Source organism: Protopterus annectens, chromosome 14.part0, assembly GCF_019279795.1.
Source record: "Protopterus annectens isolate FY-2018-M chromosome 14.part0, PAN1.0, whole genome shotgun sequence".
Taxonomy (NCBI): Eukaryota; Metazoa; Chordata; order Ceratodontiformes; family Protopteridae; genus Protopterus; species Protopterus annectens.
In genome coordinates, this window is record NC_056748.1 from 732043873 (window position 1) to 732062589 (window position 18717).

At 39.5% G+C, this 18717-nt stretch overlaps 1 protein-coding gene across 1 annotated transcript in view; it reads right to left on the reverse strand.

Annotated features, from left to right (window-relative positions):
• IPMK (inositol polyphosphate multikinase) overlaps positions 1 to 18717 on the reverse strand; it is a 718573-nt gene that overhangs the window by 275730 nt on the left and 424126 nt on the right. Inside the window, exon 3 of the mRNA XM_044056471.1 lies at positions 1048 to 1144. Coding sequence (XP_043912406.1) covers positions 1048 to 1144 — 97 coding nt within the window. The remainder of the gene's footprint in view (positions 1 to 1047; positions 1145 to 18717) is intronic.

Consider the following 18717-nt stretch of genomic DNA (forward strand, 5'->3'; position numbering starts at 1 on the left):
ACAAGTGCATTTCTAACCACCCCTATGTGCATCGAGGCTGTGTGTATACACGTGCATACCCTACAATGCACCTCCTTTCTACCCAGGACTGACTCCTGCTTTGGCTGACAGTTTGCCAGTAATGGCTTCAGCTCTCATGATCATGAAATAGATAAATCCAATACTAAAAATGAATATGTGCATTCAGATATGTTGTACACGTGTGCAGAGGACATAAAACATATATATACAGAAAGGTGCAATTTCTTATAGATTTGTTCATTAACATTCAAAATATCAAGACAGTAAGTAGTATTTCCAGTATGCTAAGTGAAAGAAACAATGAAATTATATCTACTTTGTGAGGAAATAAACTACAACGTGTGGACATACTTATTTCCTAAAGAGCCACAGCAAGCAAAGACAGTATCAAGAAAAGAGCAGAAAATAATTCACCCCTCTTCATGCTACAAATGGCATAAAACAGTTAATGCTAGCCCCTACTAAGCAAATTTCCATAAGGCCCCTAGGTCCTAATCCCAGACATGAAGCGGTAGTCTCATCTATATTTCTAATATGCACATCTTCTTATCAATATCTGGCTACCAGAAAATCAAAAGATGAACTTGATCTTGTTCTTCATTAGCACTCAAGAAAAATCTTGATGAGTGGATGGGAAATAGGAAATACACCCCAGGGATCACTTTTGTGTCTCTGCTGGACAGTGGCACAAGAAAATAACTTTCTTGAGTGGCGTAAGCTATGGTACCTTGCTGGCTAGGCTTACGTAAGCCCTTGGGCCGATAGCCTAGTAACTACCTATAAACCTATGAATATAAAACTCTTTACAGCAGAGACAGACTCAAGTGTTTAAGTGGCAAAGAACACATGAACATATATAAAATCTTTACTTCAAATTTTCTTTCCCAGTAATGTTATCATACTTCATACATTCTAAAACAATGTCATGACACATTATAAAGCAAGCTATAATTCACTTATCTCAACATCCACCACAATATAATACTTCAAAAATTATGAAACATTATTTTATATAAAATGAAATACCATTTGGTGCACCAGGATGTGTCCAAACACCATAGTACTTTGGCAGAAACATCTGTAACTGTTTCAAGGCAGTGCTGTGACAATCAGAACCATATACCTGTTAAAAAGAAAAAAAGTAACAGACTAAACATATAAATAGAAATCTGTACTTTGGTAAACTTGTTGCTGTTTAAAAAAAAAAAAAAAAGAAAGAAACAAATCAAATTATACTAGTTTTTGATCTCAATATGATCACAACCTGTTTTAATTTACCTAAAATTTATGACCATCGTGGTAAGAAATTAATGATGATAAAGCAGATTCTGATAAGGTCCATTACGTATGTATCCAGTTCAGTATATAGGAACTACCCTACAAAATTTAATTTAACGTTTCTTATTGCATTGTCACATTTCCAATCTGTTTTGAAGTTGTATTATAAGTTTTCCAGACTGTTTAGAATCTTAATACAGTCACCTTAAGTACTACAACATTCAACATGCTTTCCTAAAAATGTTAGCAAACACCAACTAAATGAATAAGTTGACTAATGTAGGGATACGTCACTACAGTACCATTGGTTAGTATCATAAGAATGTCGAAATGCAGGTCATGGTGGAGTGATGTCAAATAATCATCATACTTTATGACATACACTTTTACGTGCTGCAAGATTGTGCCAGAAATGCAGCATCTCTCTTTCTCTCCATTGCTTTGTTCATCAGTAGCAAACACTTTGCACAGCTAGGGTTGAGCAAATTTCCTCCAGAAATCACCACCAAGGTGTTGAACATTTAACACTGCTTTATTATAAACAATGTTGGCATAAATGGCTAAGATCACTTCAAACAAAATTGGCATATGAATCCTGTCAGCATAAAATCACTCCATCCTGATTAACGTTATATGAAACCAGTATTTTTGCCCTGCTATTAGACTTCATCGGAAAAGATTTTTAATTAACCTCAACGGATGTATTATATACATTTCCGGTTCCTACATCATCACTTAACCAAACAGATTTAAATAAAGTTATATATGTAACTTGTAAATATAATATGTAAAACGTCATAGCCTAGATATGTACAAAAATATATAGAAAACTGTGAAAATGTTAAAAATATAAATCAAATACCATATTGTTTATGTTAAACTACATATACATATTACAAAAAACTACAATGGAACTTTCCTAATGAATAAATTTGTTTAAATGTCAATTTCAAGTAGAAAAAGTATATTTTTATGTATACATTTAGGATCATAAGAGGTTAATAGGCTAGTGACCCGGAGGTCATTTCAAGCCTAGATGTTTCATCCCAACATAATACCTCAGATACTTTAGTCAATAGCCTGGACTGTATTTAGCAATGGCTGCCCATGTCCAGGAGAGTTGAGGGCACTATCCCACGTAAGAATTTATGGTGCCCAATCCACTCGTCCATGTTCCTTTGGAACAGTATTATAGCGGTGCTCTGCTTCATATGAACTGGAAGCCTATTTTAAAGGTGCGGCAATCACTGGAAGACAAATCTGCCCCTTCAGCACATCCTATTCAAGACGTATGCCATATTTGGGTCCCTGGAATGGCGGTAGCTCTAGTCCCATTTGATTTACGGATGTGCAGCAAATTCATTAGGTTTAGGTCGCAGATTGCTCTGTAAGCCAGGCATGTCTCCCCTAAGAAGTCTATATGATACTGACTATTGTGACAGGAACTTTAGTCGGTTCTGTGTAAGGCACGTGCTGGATTCCCTTGATATTCATAATTAGAAACCTCTGAGGTCCCTCCATTTGCTGCAGGTGCTTTGAATGGTACATGCCGAAAGGGACGTTATACTTAATTATGGGCCTCATTAGTGACGAGTATAGAGGGGTCATAACCTCCTTCGCTAATCAAGTGTGCTACATAGAAAGCCTTCTTTACTACAGTAGACAGATGGTGGTCAAAGTTAAGGTTGCAGTCTACTTGTGATCCCAGATCACTTACCACTTTGAAGGTACATGGGGTATTGTTGTTAATTTGATAGTGTGAAGGGACATTATTTTTATCAAAGGGAATGATGATGCATTTCTTTGCATTCAGTCTGACAGCATGAATAAGACACCAGTCATTGGTCTGCGTAAGACCCTCTTGAAGTACAATGATATCATTTAGGGATTCAATTACTGCACCCAGTTTGCAGTTGTCCGCTTAGTTTTGGCCTGAATTTCTAAGAAGTATATATTGAGAAGTATATACAAACAGTAGGAGGTCCAGCACTGACCCTAGTGACACTCCGCTGGTGACAGGTCTGCTGGTTGATATGGAGTCACCCACTTTGATAGTGTGTGTCCAGTTTGTGAGCCAGTTCACAACCCATCTTACAACAAAGGAGCTTACATTCAGTTTAAGTTTACTGGTAATGCCAGAGTGTGGGATTGTGTCAAAGGCCTCTGCCAAGTCGAGGTATGCTGTGTGCACAGATTTGCTCTTATCAATGGCCCTGTTCACATTTTTGAAGAAATCCACCAGGTTTAACAGCCAAGATGTGCCCTTGAAGCCGAATTGGGTCGGATCAAGGGTTTGGAGGTCATCTATGTCTTTATTTATGAGGTCTATGATAATACATTCCATGGCTTTACAGATGAGGCTGGTCAGACTTAGGGGTCTATAATTCCCTGGATCTGTTGCTTTTCCACCTTTGTGGAGGGGAATACCTGTAGCTGTTCTCCATTCCGCAGGAACAAAGCCTGTGGTTAGGCTGTGATTGACTAAGGTACTTAATGATGATACTAGTTCATGCTTTAGTTTGTTTGGAAGACAGCCTGGGATGCTGTCTGATCCCACAGAGGCTGTGTTTTTTGCCTTAGACAAGGCTTTAATGACCTGCTCTTCAGATATATAGGGTGGAGAGAAGTTGGGGACAAGGTTTGTGATGTCTGGAGGGGATAAGGGAGTTAAATTTTCACCAAATCTGTCTACTAACATATTTGCTATCTCTACAGCATCAGTGTGTGTGTGATACCAGTAGTCACTATTCGGCACATGCTTGGGTCCTACCTTTTAGGCTATGTACGTAGCTGTAAAAGGCTTTACGGTTATCCTTGGCTGTGATTGCGAAGTTTTTCTCAAAGTTACCCTTAGAGCTTACCTGAGGCTGAGGAGGGTGCTTTTCCATTGTTGGGGCTTCACCTTAGTTTCCTCAGACAGCAACATTTTGCGTTTATTGCAAAGTTTCTTGATGCTGAATGTCTACTAGGGTGGCTTGGTTTTTACTTGGGAACAGCAGAGTCTACACACTTATACAAGTGACCATACAGGGCTTTAGTGTAAACTTTGGTGTAGTTACCACTTCCAACAAAGGATCCTCTTTGTGAGGTACTTTTGCGGCCTCTTCAGTTGTTGCAGGCGTCTAGTGAGGTACATGCCAAATAGGGCATTGTACTCGATGATTGCCCTAATGAGGGAAGAGTAGAGGGAGACAATGACCTCTTTCTTCCTGGATGCAAAACCCTTAGTAATGAGATGTGCCATACACAGAAGGACTTTCTGACCACAGTGGCAATGTGGTGGTCAAAAGAGAGGTTGCTGTCAATCTGTGTTCCCAGATCTCTTATAACACCTTCTGTGTTTAGTGGACTACCATTGATGTGGTAATTCATGGGAACCAGGTTTTTCCCAAAAGGGATGATGATACATTTTTTTGGCATTGAGCTTAAGGCCATGGTTCTGACACCAGTCATTGGTCTAAGTGAGGCCTTTCTGTAGGATGTCAACATCACTTGGGGAGTTAATTATGGCACCCAACTTGCAATCATCTGCGAACTTTGTCAGCCAGAGTCCCTTCGTGTTGGCCTGGACTTCAGAGAAGTAGATACCAAACAGGACAGGATCCAGGACCGAACCCTGTGGGACTCCACTTATGACTGGTCGGCAGTCTGACTTGGAGTCAGCTACTTTCACACTGTGGGTGCCATCTGTGAACCAGTTTGCAACCCACCTAGTGATATAGGGTTGATATCTAGCTTAGTGAGTTTTTGTATGATTCTTGAGTGGGGAATGGTATCAAAGGCTGTGGCCAAATCAAGGTAGGCTGTATGAACCACTTTGCCTTCATTCACAGCTCTGGTAACTGACTCGAAGAAGTCACCCAGGTTGAGCAGGCATGATCTACCCTTCACAAAACCAAACTATGTTTCTCTATCCTCCAGTGATAGAAGTGCTTCCAGGATGTGCAGTTTTTGGTTTATGCTCATAGCATCTAGCAGAATAGTCCTTAATTTGTTATGCTTGGCAATTTTCACATCTGCAATTTTGTTTTTGAGACCTTGCCTAAAAAAGGCACTATGGGGGAGGCAAGAGCCTTTGCCAGCAGCTGAAAGCCTAGAAGTGCCAGGTGCAAACCTTCTTTGGCAAAGCAGTGAGGTTTGTCGACCATGTCACCCCAGGCCGACAGAAACTGGATCGCCTTTGACTAACACCAAACTCTAAACAAATTATTGAAATTGATCATTTTTTGTTTATACTGTGCTATCATTCTAGGTGAGGGTAATACACTGTTCAAGGCTAGGGACATACCTCCCTGAGACACATACTCAGAGAGCTCAATCATGTCTCTCTTCTTACAGTCCAGTGAGTTATGTCACAGGTCATTCACGCCAACAAGAGCTATGGCAGAGTCATAATGGTAGATTTTGACGAGCAACCTGAGTGCATGTGTGATATGATGAATCCTAGCACCAGATAGGTGGCTGACCGTGACTTTCTCTTTATCTAAACTGGTGAGTGGGACATCCGTGTGCCTCACTATAGAGATTTCAATGACAAGAAAAAATTATTTTTTGAGTGCTACGCCTTAAGGACTTGGTAGGTGAGACACTGGTGCTGCTATGTGTCTTGGGTGCTGAGAGAACTGCTAGTTGTAGCAGTCTTTAGTTTTGGAGGCCTCTGGTGTTTCAGTAAGTTTTTTTTAAGAGAATCTCCTTGTGTTGATTTATGTGATCACCTCTTCAGTGTTACTGTTTCGTGTGTGAGATAGCAGGGATTCAAGATCCTTGATGTAGATACATCTCTCTCACTCTGTACTAGAGTGAGTTTGTAATAGATGGTTGTCAGCATACATGAGGCAGTTGCTATACTGCCTTAGGAGATCCCAGTCAACAAGGCTGGCAGGAGAAATAAGGGTAGTCCAAATGTCCATAATGCTAGGTTGAAGAACTGTTATCACAAAAGAGTGCTTTCAGGACTGATCTAGGAGAAGCTCTGTAGATGGGTATTTCCGACGGGGTTTTGGTAGGTGATTTAATAGGTCACAGCTCACGAACAATACTTCTTAGACCAGAAATGTACTACAGATGAGGACTACAGTAATGTACTACAGCTGTATCTACGGGAAAAACTGTCAAAATTATCTGTCCAGTTATGGTGCACAATTGTCCGGCAGTGTGCAATGCACAAACAAGCAGAAACCTACTCAAATGCAGGGCTTAAATACCAGAAGCTAAAAACTTAAAAAAATAAAATAAAAAACTCAAAAGAACTAATGAGGGTGCTTACTCCAAGCCCTGGACCAACCACCCTTCACCAGACAGGTTCCAATCAGCATACGTCTCTCACAAGGGCACAGAAGGGTCCCTTCCAATCAAAGATGGCTTGAAAAATGTGCTCAGAATACAACAGCCACTACAAACAGATCCAGATGCAGCAACCCTGTATCTGGACTATGCTCCAGCTACTAGCTACACTAGTCTATGCAGGAAACAATAAAAATGTCTTAAATAGCAGAAAAAAACAGCAGTGAGACACTAAAAATGTTTTAAACAGCAGAAAAACATCAAGGAGATGCTAACGAATGTTTAAACAGCAAGCAAATCAGTTATTTAAAGCACTGCTTGGCGGGAAAACAGAACAAACAGAGCAGATGTTTTGAAAACAGTGAAAAGTAGTGACAATTACTTTGCAAACAGTGAAAATAGCAAAAACGTACATTTTACTATACTGGATATGAAAGAAGAAATTACTGATTCAAGTCACTTAAAGTTATATATATATATATACATATATATATATATATATATATATATATATATACAGTGTTAATGTGAAAATCAACCAAACATCTATATCACTCCTCATATTATTAAAAACCTTTTAAAACATCTTAAACATAACTATAATGCTAAATATACTAATAAATAATGAATTAATCTTATAAAATATAAAATTATATACAAAAAATAAAAAAAATGGTTAGATGAAAAAATTATTTCTTTACAGGAACATTTGTATAAAAATCCATCATAATCATTCATAGTCTAGCTGTACTAAGTTTTAACATCGGGGCAACAGACTCCTGTCTGTCTGTCAGAGCCTTGGGGCTCTGCTGGTGCTTTAACACCATTTGCCAGTATAATTCTCTATATTCTATTTTTGTCTCTCAAGCATCATCTCTAGGATCTTTAGGAATCTCCTCTAAAACGAAGAACACAAAATCTGTATTCTCACATTGTAATGTCTGCCTTTTTTTTTTTTTTTTTTTTTATCATTTAACCCCCTACCAGCATCAGCCCTCATCCTAATGATCCACTTTGTTTCTAAAAGGGGGTTAAATGATAAAGTACCAATGAAACCCATTCTCAAAGCTAACCATTACTTAGATGATTTTTATTTTTTTATATTTAACTGGGTAACAGTAATATATATTTTTATACATAATACTTTATACATTTTATGCACATACAATGACACATCCACCATACACTCCTTTTTATAAATGGAGAATTTTTCCCCTATTTAGTGTGTTTTATTTATGGCTATAGGGATGTTTGTCTTTAATTGCTTAATTATTTAATTAGCATCTTGAATACAGGAAGTTATGTTAAATGTATTTAAATGGTGATTTCTCAATGTTGTTTTAACATCTGAGGAAGTAGTTATTCATAACTGTGAAAGCACTTAAGCACTGGAATAAAGATTTTTATTTATGTGGAATTTGGAGCCATTGTTTGTTTCCACTCCTCTTTTCTTTGCTGGATTTATTTTGTGATGAGTGGGACCTTTATCCTGCACTTTGGGATTGTCTTTACTGTAATAAGAAATAGCACAAACTGTTTATTTGATATGAAAGAAAAAGGGGCATTACAAGGGCACAAACCGCATTATTAAGCAAGTGGAAACCATGAAAAGTTTGTTAACTAAAAGACATGTTTAAAGCAGAAAAACGAGTATGTTTAAAGCAGAAAATGAGTAGAAAACGAATATGTTTACAGCAAAACTGGGCATGTTTAGAGTAAAACGATCACAAGAAAAGTACATTTGGCATGAAAATGGTTTAAACGAGCAAAACGAATATAATAAGGGCAAAAAGGGCACATTAAGCGAAAAATAAAGCAAGGTGAATGTAGGTGGCTTGACAAAGTGCTGTGTTTTAGCATAACTAATATTGTATCAACGGCAATTAAAGTTATTTGAAGTATCTCAGAGTGTAAAACTGCTTACAGAGTATGCTTATTACTGTGCATGTATTGCAAAGAGTTTGTTGTGTGTAAAGTGCAACTATTTCGTGAAAAACAGTCAAAGAATATCTATTTTGAAAAGTTTCTTGTCCTGGGTGTGTCTATTCATAATGTGTCGCCATTAAAGAGTGTTTCTCGTACTGTAAAAAGTTGCCTAGTAAGGTACCACCATTTTCGGGACATTTCAGTGTGCTGTATGCATTTATATGCAAAGCGCAATTACATCGAGGTCTTACTGAGTTTTGGCAAGAGATGTTCAGTTTATTCGCATTGTGTAGTTGCTCCAAATGTGATTCTTGCAAAAGATGACATTACAAGAATATTACAGTGCCAGAGAGCTATTCAGTTGCATCGTAAAGTTGTTGAAATGTTTATTAAAATGAGGATAAACGACTTTAGAAAAGTGATGATAAATGACTTTAGCATTTTAGCCTTTCAAAATGACATTGCAAAAGTATAAAGTGCCCAAGAAGTTTATTTCACAAAGTCCAGTTGTTCAAAGGTACTATGAATTTGTCCATTATTATAATTTCGAAAAGCCCAAAAGGTATAAATTCAGAAGTGCACAGGCAGTGGACAAAGTTATAAACACTGGCATAAGTTTCTGGCATATGTGCATGCTTGTGCTTATCTGCAAAAATCCTTCACTGGTATGTGTTAATCTGGCAGACAGATTCTGAAACCCCCTACCGCTTTTATTTGATCAGAATATTGCAGAATATTGAAGAATATTTGAGCAAAATTATGATATTTTTATCCAAGCAACGTACGCAGATAAAGGTGCACATCCCTGGGCATTCATTTTCTAGAAAAGAGGGTGTTCGTTTGTGTCTTTGCCTGCAGTATATGAAAGAGAAGGTGAAAATCGTCACATTGTTGCATAGGCTAAATCAAGGGAAGACCCAGATTGTTTGAAGTGCAAGTTCAGAGAAATGTGTAACCCCCAAACGAATATTACATTAGAGAGGCATTTGTTTACACAAGAAATCAGAAACCAGGGGAAACATTTGCAGCTTATATAACTGACTTGAAAAACAGAGCTAAAACATGTCGGTTTAGTGACTTTAAAAATGAGCTGATAAAGGACAGGCTTGTGTGGTATTAATAATGCTGTTGTGAGAAAGACTTTACTTTGTGACAGTGATTTAACATTGAGCAAAGCTATAGAGATTTGTTAAATCCATGAGGTGACAGAAAGACACAAAAGTATGCTTGTGAGTGACAAGAGCATGATTTCATTTGGCTCCAGAGCAAATGTAGATGGTATGCAACACGAGGCAAACAGAAGTAGGCCCAAACTCATAGCAGTTATAGGGTTTCCAGGAAAGGCATGTGGCTTTCCAGAAAGCATTCAAGTTCAGTACAGTTCAAGCATGAATCAGCAAAACCCAAGTCTAGCTTTATTGTTAACTGTCACAATTGTGGTACAAATAACGAGTCTAAAAGAGAGAAGTGCTTAGCATTTGGTCAGCAATGTCACAAGTATAAAAAATGGAACCATTTCCAAAGGTTTGCCAATCAAGTAAGCCTCACACAGTTATAAAGAAAGGACACACAAAAAAGCAAGTTGATCAAGCAGAGCCCAAGCAGTCAGCTTTCTGTGTAGATGGTGCATCAGTGCTTGATGAAAGAGTTGATGCAGTGAATCTACTGACAAGAAGCAAAGTGTTTTGTACTGTCCGGATTAATGGAAATAAACAGAGCTCAAAGTAGACACTGGTTCAGAGTGTGTTATATCAGCAGACACATTTGCTAAAGTCAGAACTAACAAACAACTCAATGTGGACAGTAATGCAAGACTTGTTTTTTATGGAGGTGAAGAAATTCAAACCGAAGGTTCAGTGATACTTTCATGTTATTTGGCCGAGAAATGTTACAACTTATATAGTCCGAAGACCACAGCAATCTTTATTAGGTCTCAAAGATAGTTTAAGAATGAATCTGCTTTCTTTTCCTAAAGAAGTCCATCTCATAAGTGCATTTCTGAGTTCAAATTTTTCTGAAGCTATTTTCTCAGAGTGTGCTAATGTTTTCGAGGACAAGTTAGGCAAACTTCCTTCCAGATGTACAGTCCATAAAGTTAGACCCAGAGATCACTCCAGTAGTCAGACCAACGAGAAGAGTTCCAATAGCTATGCAGGGCAAAGTTAAAACTCAGTTTGATAAAATGGGGCAGCAAAGTGTGATTTGTCCACAGAACCAACTGAATGGGTGTAGTCCATAGTAGCTGCTCACAAAAAAGGCTCAGATGAAATCAGAATATGTATGGACCCAAGAGATCTGAATAAAGCATTAAAGAGACCATATCATCCAATACACACAGTTGAAGAAGTTGCAGCTCTAATCCCAAATGCTACTGTATTTTCTGTTTTGGATGCAAACAGTTCATTTTAGCAAGTGATGCTCGATCATAAATCCTCATTTCTAACTACTTTTGGTACTCCATTTGGCAGATACAGACTCCTAAGGATGCCATTTGGCATATATTCGGCAAGTGAAGTCTTTCAGCATGCAATGGAGCAATTTTTTTCTGGTTATCCTTGTGCCATAATAGTAGATGATTTATTAGTTGGAGGCAATCATGAAGCAGAGCATGACAGAAACCTCAAGAAAGTTCTAGACAGAGCACGTGAAGTAAACTTGAAGCTCAATCCTCTGAAGTGTAAATTCAGACTTCCAGAAGTTACATATGTAGGTCATTTGTTTAAGAGTACAGGTTTGAGACCAGACCCGACCATGCAAGCAACTATTCTTGAGATGTCAGTACCCGATAATGTACAAGCTCTACACCGTTTGCTAGGCAAGGTCAACTTTTTAGTCAAGTTCATACCGGACTTCAGTGAGCTGACAGCACCTTTCATAGAGCGAACACACAAAATGTTGCATGGTCATGGCTGGAACAGCACCAGAAGGGATTTGAAGACCTCAAGCAGAAAATTAGTACCCCCACCTACATTAAGATACTATGATGTGAACAAACCATTTACTCTTTCCTGTGATGCTTCAAAATTTGTTCTTTGCGCAGTTGTACTTCAAGAGGGCAGACCAATAGCCTCTGCATCTAGAACACTAACCCAAACTGAGATGCAGTATGCTCAGATTGAGAAGGATTTCTTGGCAATAGTATATGCATGTTCCATGTGTGAAGGCTGCCAGCATAGCTAGATAGGATTTTGTAAAGAAATCTATGTCCTTGCAAATATTAACAGGATCCACAGGCTTGTGTAACAAATGTAAGAAAACCGAGTTATGTTCTGAGCTTCAAAAATGTAACCACAGTGCACTCTACTGGAGGAAAGCTGATAAGTCAAGCATTTTAGGACTGTTTGATCTCAAGCTCAGATACAGGATGTCTGGACTAAGTTATTCTTTCTATTGTCTTAGGACAAAAAGTTAATTACTAGATTTTACATGTAAGTAATGTCTTTCGGCTTTTCCCATTTAGGGTTCGCCACAACAACTCCGGTCCGCTAATGAATGGCAGTGGATTTTTACGGTGCCGAGTTGCCAGCCCGACGCCCAGCCTTCAAAGAAGGCACACCCATTCACGCATGCACCTACCTGCATGTCGTTAAATATCACTCGACCTCGGGGAGAACATGCAGACTCCACACAGAAGGCGCTCCAGCCGAGAATCGAATGGGAGAACTTCTTGCTGTGAGGCAACAACACCAACCACTGCACCACCGCGGCCTCAACCATTTTAGGACTGTTTGATCTCAAGCTCGGAGACAGGATGTCTGGACTAAGGAATTCTTTCTAATGTCTTAGGACAAGAGTTAATTACTAGATTTTACATGTAAAATGCCTTTTATATCTGTGGCTTCCTGCAGGTGCAGATTACAAAAGGAAATGTAAAATTTAAGTTCTGTGAACCTGGGAAACTACATCACAACTGTTAGGAATGGTGTAATATGAAATGACTCAGCAGTACTGTGTTATCAATTTAAGGACAGAAAGAAAGGGCAGCATTTTGTATTTTGTCTGAACCTGAACACATCAGCTCACCAGCACTTGCTTTGCTCTGTAAGTAGGATCTTAGACTTCAGTATTTCTCTTAGAGTTAGATAGAAATATAGCCAGATTAGCCTAGCTGTTTTCTATATCTATGTCACACTATCCTACGATATTGTTTTAAGTTCCTGTGATCTCTGAACTATTGATTAGCACTGTGTTGAACTGATGAGATTTGTCTTGTGCTTTTATTATTTATTATTAAATATTTTAAACCTTTCAACTGTGGCTGTTTTGTGTAGAGATAATTTAAGCTCTAGAGTACTTTCGTGTATTTGGCTATACTGTCCAAGCCACTCCAATAGTCTTGCTCAGTCACACTTACTACTTGGATAACAGTAATATTACACAGTGACATTTGGTCACCCTTTGGGAAGGGCCTTATTAGTAGCTGATTAGAGTAGTTGGTGGCAGTGATTACTCCCTTATAGCCTGGCAAGAGGGGGCACAGCTGAAGAACCTGTGCCAGCCTTCCCCAGGAGTTTCTGTATGTTTGTATTTGAACAATATCAAAGTGTGTCTCAGCTACTTGGGCAGGGGACACGAAGCACTGGCTGGACAGAGAGCACTGGAGGTTTTGGCTTGACTACTCGGCTGATATCCGAACCCTATAGCTGTGCCAGTGGGGAGTCTTATTAGGGATCTGGAGAGAAAGGGAGAAACCAGCCCCAGACTGACTGTAATCTCTTGTGCTCTTAAGGGAAATTGTACTTTACTGTGCGTGTACTTGTTATCCCCCAATGTGCATGTTCCTTACTAGTGCTAGTGGTGAGGATTGAGGCTCCTTGATTACTAGGCCAGGGCATGGGTGTCACACAAAGTTTCATGAAAATATTTATGGTCGAGCTATTCAGACTGAAACTGGCCATAAATCTCTGGTTATTATTTTAAAAAAGGGTCTATATTAAAACACCAAACGTTCAAAATTTCGAGTGTTCTAATATCGACCCGTTTTCAGCAAACGCTGAAAATATCGAAGAAACAGAAAACTAAATTTTTTCCTAGGGAAAGAATTTGGTTGTCTGTTTCTGTTGCTTCGGTATTTTCAGTGCTATGGTGGAAAGTTACGGGTCGGGTTCAGGTAAGTGTGCCATTGTGTGGACATAAGGGTTAGGGCAGGGTAGGTGAGTTAGGTTAGGGCGCGGGTGAGGTGACTGCGCGGTAGTGAAGGACCTTAGGGTTAGGGTCTGGGTTATGGTAAGTAGATAGTTAGTGGTGTATGTATAGTTTAGTGTAGGGTTAGGTGTAAGAGTTTAGGTGTATATGTGTGGATTGCTGTTTGGGTTGGCATGCTTGTGTTGTGTGCATGTGCTTTGGAACAGCAATTTTTTTCCCTAGGAAAAAATTTGCTGTTCTGTATGTTCGATGTTTTAAATTTTCAATTACTAGTGTTCGATATTAGAACACTCGAAATTTTGAAAGTTCGGTGTTCTAATATAGACCCTTTAAAAAAGCCTATGCATTCCACTCCAGCGAGATTACAAAGAATGATGCTCAAATTCCTAAAGTACAATTTCAAAATGGTCTACACAAAAGGCAAATTGCTGGCTGATACCTTATCCAGATCGCACAGAAATACAACAGAACAGATTTATGCAGACACTTTTGACTTTGATGTGATGTCAGTGCATAATTTTTCCACCACTAGACTTGATGAGGTAAGAGCTCACACTCAGACTGATCCAATTTTGCAAAAGCTTAATCACTACATTAATGTTGGATGGCCGTCAAAGCAATCAAATGTACCACCTGAAGTGAAAGCCTATTTTCCTTACAGAGATGAATTGTTGATGGAAGATTACATTATTTTCAAAGATCCTAAAATTGTTGTTCCTGCTTCCTTACAATAAGAGTCAATCAAAATTTTGCATCGTGGTCACCCAGGATCCAAATCCACTAAGCGAAGAGCAACAGAATTAGTATTTTGGCCTTCATTACCAAAAGACATTGATAGAGTTCTTTCTTCTTGTTCAGTACACAATAGTACTAAACCGCATTTGCAATGAGAACCACTTCAGCTAAGTCCAGTTCCTGAACTACCTTGGTCTGCTGTAGCAACTGATATCTTTGAGTTAAACAATCAACACTATTTGGTTTTGACAGACTCTTATTTGAATTGGTTTGGGATTTATCTGCTACCTAACCCAAAATCTACTACTATTACTAAGCTGACACGTCATTTCTCAGTTCATGGTAGATCACACAAAGTTTTTCTGACAATAGTACTCAATTTGCTAGCCAGTAGTTTCAGAAATTTGTAAAATAATTGCGCTTTGTACATGTTACTAGTAGTATTGAATATCCTCAAGTCCAATGGTATAGCTGAAAGTGCAGTGCAAAGTGCAAAGCAATTACTTGAAAGGTCAAAGCATGACAATACCAATGTGCTCTTAAATTTGTTTTATCTCAGAAACATAACTCCATGATGACATTCTTGACTCACCTGCTCAAAGATTACTTTCCAGGCAAACTAGGACTACACTAACCATTACTTCTAGTTTATTGAAGCCTAAACCTAAGAACAATAAAACCATCAAGGCTCAATTGTTGGGTCTATATTAAATGTTCGAAGTCTGAAAACTTTGAATCTCATATGATCGACATCATATGAGCGAAGTTTTCAAACATTGAACGTTTCAACGGTGATCGCCGTAGGGAATTCTTCCCTTCACTTTAATGTAGTGCGATCTCAGAGTTGGTATATTTAAGTAGTGGGGGGTGTGGGGGGGTGCAGGGGGGCTTGCCCCCCTGCATAGAGTGTTCAGGTAGGTTTTTTTTTTGTTTTTACTTTGTTTACATTTTAAATTCGATGTTTGAAAACTTCGCTCATATAGAGTAGACCATATGAGATTCAATGATTTCAGACTTCAAACTTATAATATAGACCTCAATTGTTGAAGAAGAGTAATATCCAGAAATCTAGTTACAACAGATCCAGCAGATTACTTCTTCCATTGAGGAAAAGACAGAAGGTACGAACCCAGACAACAAAAGGTTTAGATCGAATAGGACAGATTACAGGGATCCATGCTGAGCCAAGATCTTACCTGGTAGACTCCGAAGGTGTTGAGAATAGGAAGAAGTGTAGACATCTTCTTCCTGTACCAGAATCATCATCACCATCACAACATTGCTTCTGTGATGCAGACTACAAATCTAAGAGTGAATCAGACACTGTTCCCATACCAGAACGTGTTCAAAATTCTGATTCTATTCCAGGAAATGATTTGAACATTCCACAAGTCAGCCATTTTGAAAACAGTTCAAGTTGCTAAATCTCATTCGTAGTTTTATGTCACACAATATGGGTGAGTATCTAAGCCTAGTGTGAAGTATGCAGCAAAATGGACTTGATTATATATATCTGTATATTTAGTATTGTACAATGCATGACATAGATTTAGGGATTTCTGCATGCCTCATAACTTTATACAATCTATTTCTCAAAGAGAGAGAATGTAGATCAGAGTGCAAGTGATATGTGTGCTATATCTTTAAAAAGCGTGTAAAGGCTATATGTGCACGTATAAATTCTAGAAACGTGCATTCCCTAGTGCCACAGGTTCATAGGTTGGTACTAGGCTATCGGCCCTAGGGCTTATACAAGCCTAGCCATAACAATTCCCTGGATATTTCTTCCCACAATATTTACTTCTATGGACCCCTGTCTAGCAGGGCGACTGACATGATCCCAGGGGTGAATTTCCTATCTTCCATCCAATCATCAAGGTTCCTTTGAAAGATGGCCAATGAGGCGCTCTGATTGACATGTATGGGCAGTCTATTCCAGAGAATGGGGAGTCTCTGGGTCAGGAACCTATCCCTCCAGCATGTTTTGTTCATTGTGATGACAAGGTTTAGATCCCTGGAGCGTGTGGCTCTGAAGGATTGGGATTTCTTTAAGTGGAGCATGTCCAACAGCTCAGGGTTTGACATGGCCTTGTATGTTAAGCAGAGATCACCTCGGAGTAGAAGATATGCCACAGTTTTTTTTAGACGGTCAGCATATGGCATCTGCTTTAGGCCTGTGATTCTTTCAGTGAGGTATTTCTGTGGCCTTTCCAGCTGTTGCAGATATCTTGTGAGGTACATACCAAACGGGGGCATTATACTCTATAATGGGTCTAATGAGGGATGAGTACAGTGGGACAATGACCTCCTTTTTTCTGGATGAAAAGCCCTTAGTGATGAGGTGTGCCACATATAAGGTTTTCTTGACTGTTGTGGTGATGTGGTTATCAAAAGTGAGACCACTGTTCACCTGTGTCCCTAAGTCTCTCACTACACTTTCGATGTTTAGTTTACTGCCACCTATGTGGTAATTCATGGGTACATGTTTTTTTCCAAAGGGGATAACTATACATTTCTTGGCATTAAGCTTGAGCCCATGGCTCTGGCACCAGGCATCTGTTTCTGTAAGGTCCTTTTGTAGAATATCCACATCATCTGGGGATTCAATAATGGCTCCCAGTTTGCAGTCATCTGCGAACTTTGTGTTGGCCTGTACTTCAGAGAAGTAGATGCCAAACAAGAGTGGTCCCAGGAATGAACCCTGAGGTATTCCACTTGTCTGGAGCTGGATTTGGAGTCGGCTACTTTTACAGTCTGGGTTCTGTCAGTAAGCCAGTTTGCAACTCATCGAGTGATGTAGGGATTTATGCCCAGCTTAGTAAGTTTATCTACGATTCCAGAGTGGGGGATGGTGTCGAAGGCCTTGGCAAGGTCCAGATAGGCTGTGTGGACCACCTTACCCTTGTGCATAGCTCTGGAAACTGATTCAAAGAAGTCAATCAGATTCAGGAGACAAGATCGGCCCTTCACAAACCCAAACTGGGTGGGGTCCAGTGTTTGAAGGTTGCCAATGTCTTTGTTAATAAATTCCATGATAATGCGTTCCATGCCCTTGCAGATCAGGCTTGTCAGACTGATGGGACGGTAGTTCCTGGGATCCAAGGCGGATCCCCCCTTGTGGAGTGGTATAACTGTAGCTGTGCGCCACTCAATGGGCACAAAGCCTGAGGCGAGGCTATGATTAAACATGACACTTAGGTGAGGTGCCAGTTCATTTTGTAGTTCATGTAGTACACAGCCTGGGATGTCATCTGGTCCCATGGATGCTGTATTCTTAGCTTTGGAGAGTGCAGTTTCTACCTGTGTGGCCATGATTACCATAATTTGGCAATATTTTGGTACTGAGAGGGGCCCTTTAGGGGGTGAGAGGGGGGTGAAGTTGGCACTAAAGCAATCTGCCAGGATATTGGCAATATCCTTGGGATCAGTATATTTAATGCCATTCTGTTGCAGCTCAGAGCAGATCTGAGCATTGCCGTTTAGATTCTTGACATAACTATAGAATGCCTTGTGGTTGTCTTTGGAATCTTTGGCAATTTTATTTTCATAACTAGCTTTTGAGGATATTATGAGGGATCTCAGCTTCTTACCGAGGCTGGTGATGGAGTTTTTTGCATCCTGGGATATTCCTCTTTTCTGCAACAGTTTCTTCTTTCTGTTGTATAGTTTGTTTATAGCAGGGGACCACCAGATTGGCTTCCTTTTTTTGGAGAAGAGCATCTTGGTACTATTTGGGATGGCACGATTCATGCACGAGTGGATGTGCTCGTACAGTGCCTTAGTGTAGGATTCTGTAGTAGAATTTTCAGATCCCGTCTGCATGGGTGTTGTGAAGTCTGTCACTTCTGACTTCAGTAGCATGAAGTTGGCTTTGGAGAAGTTTTTTAAGGAGGTTTCCTTACTGGGGGGTGGGGGTGGGATGTGGGATGTGGATGTCAAGGGTGATTTGCTTATGGTCAGAACTGACCAACGAGGAGGTGACCACTGGTGTGGAGCATCTATCTCCCATGTTGGTAATGACCAGTTCTAGGATATTGGAGCCCCTGGTGGGACAATGAATTAGTTGATCCAGGACGTTGGAATTTATGAATTCCAAGAACCATTGGGAAAAGGAGTTGGTACCCAAGTAGTTTTCCCAGTTAATGGCAGGGTAGTTGAAATCACCCAGTATTAGGGTGTTTGGTTGTTATCTTAATATTTTCCAGTATGTTTAGAAAGGTGTAGTGAGAATCATGGGGCATGGTGGGGGATCTGTAGCAAGCTACAATTTGGATTGCAGTCTTACCTAGCATAAGTTGCACCTGGAGAATTTCAGATGCATTGTATTGG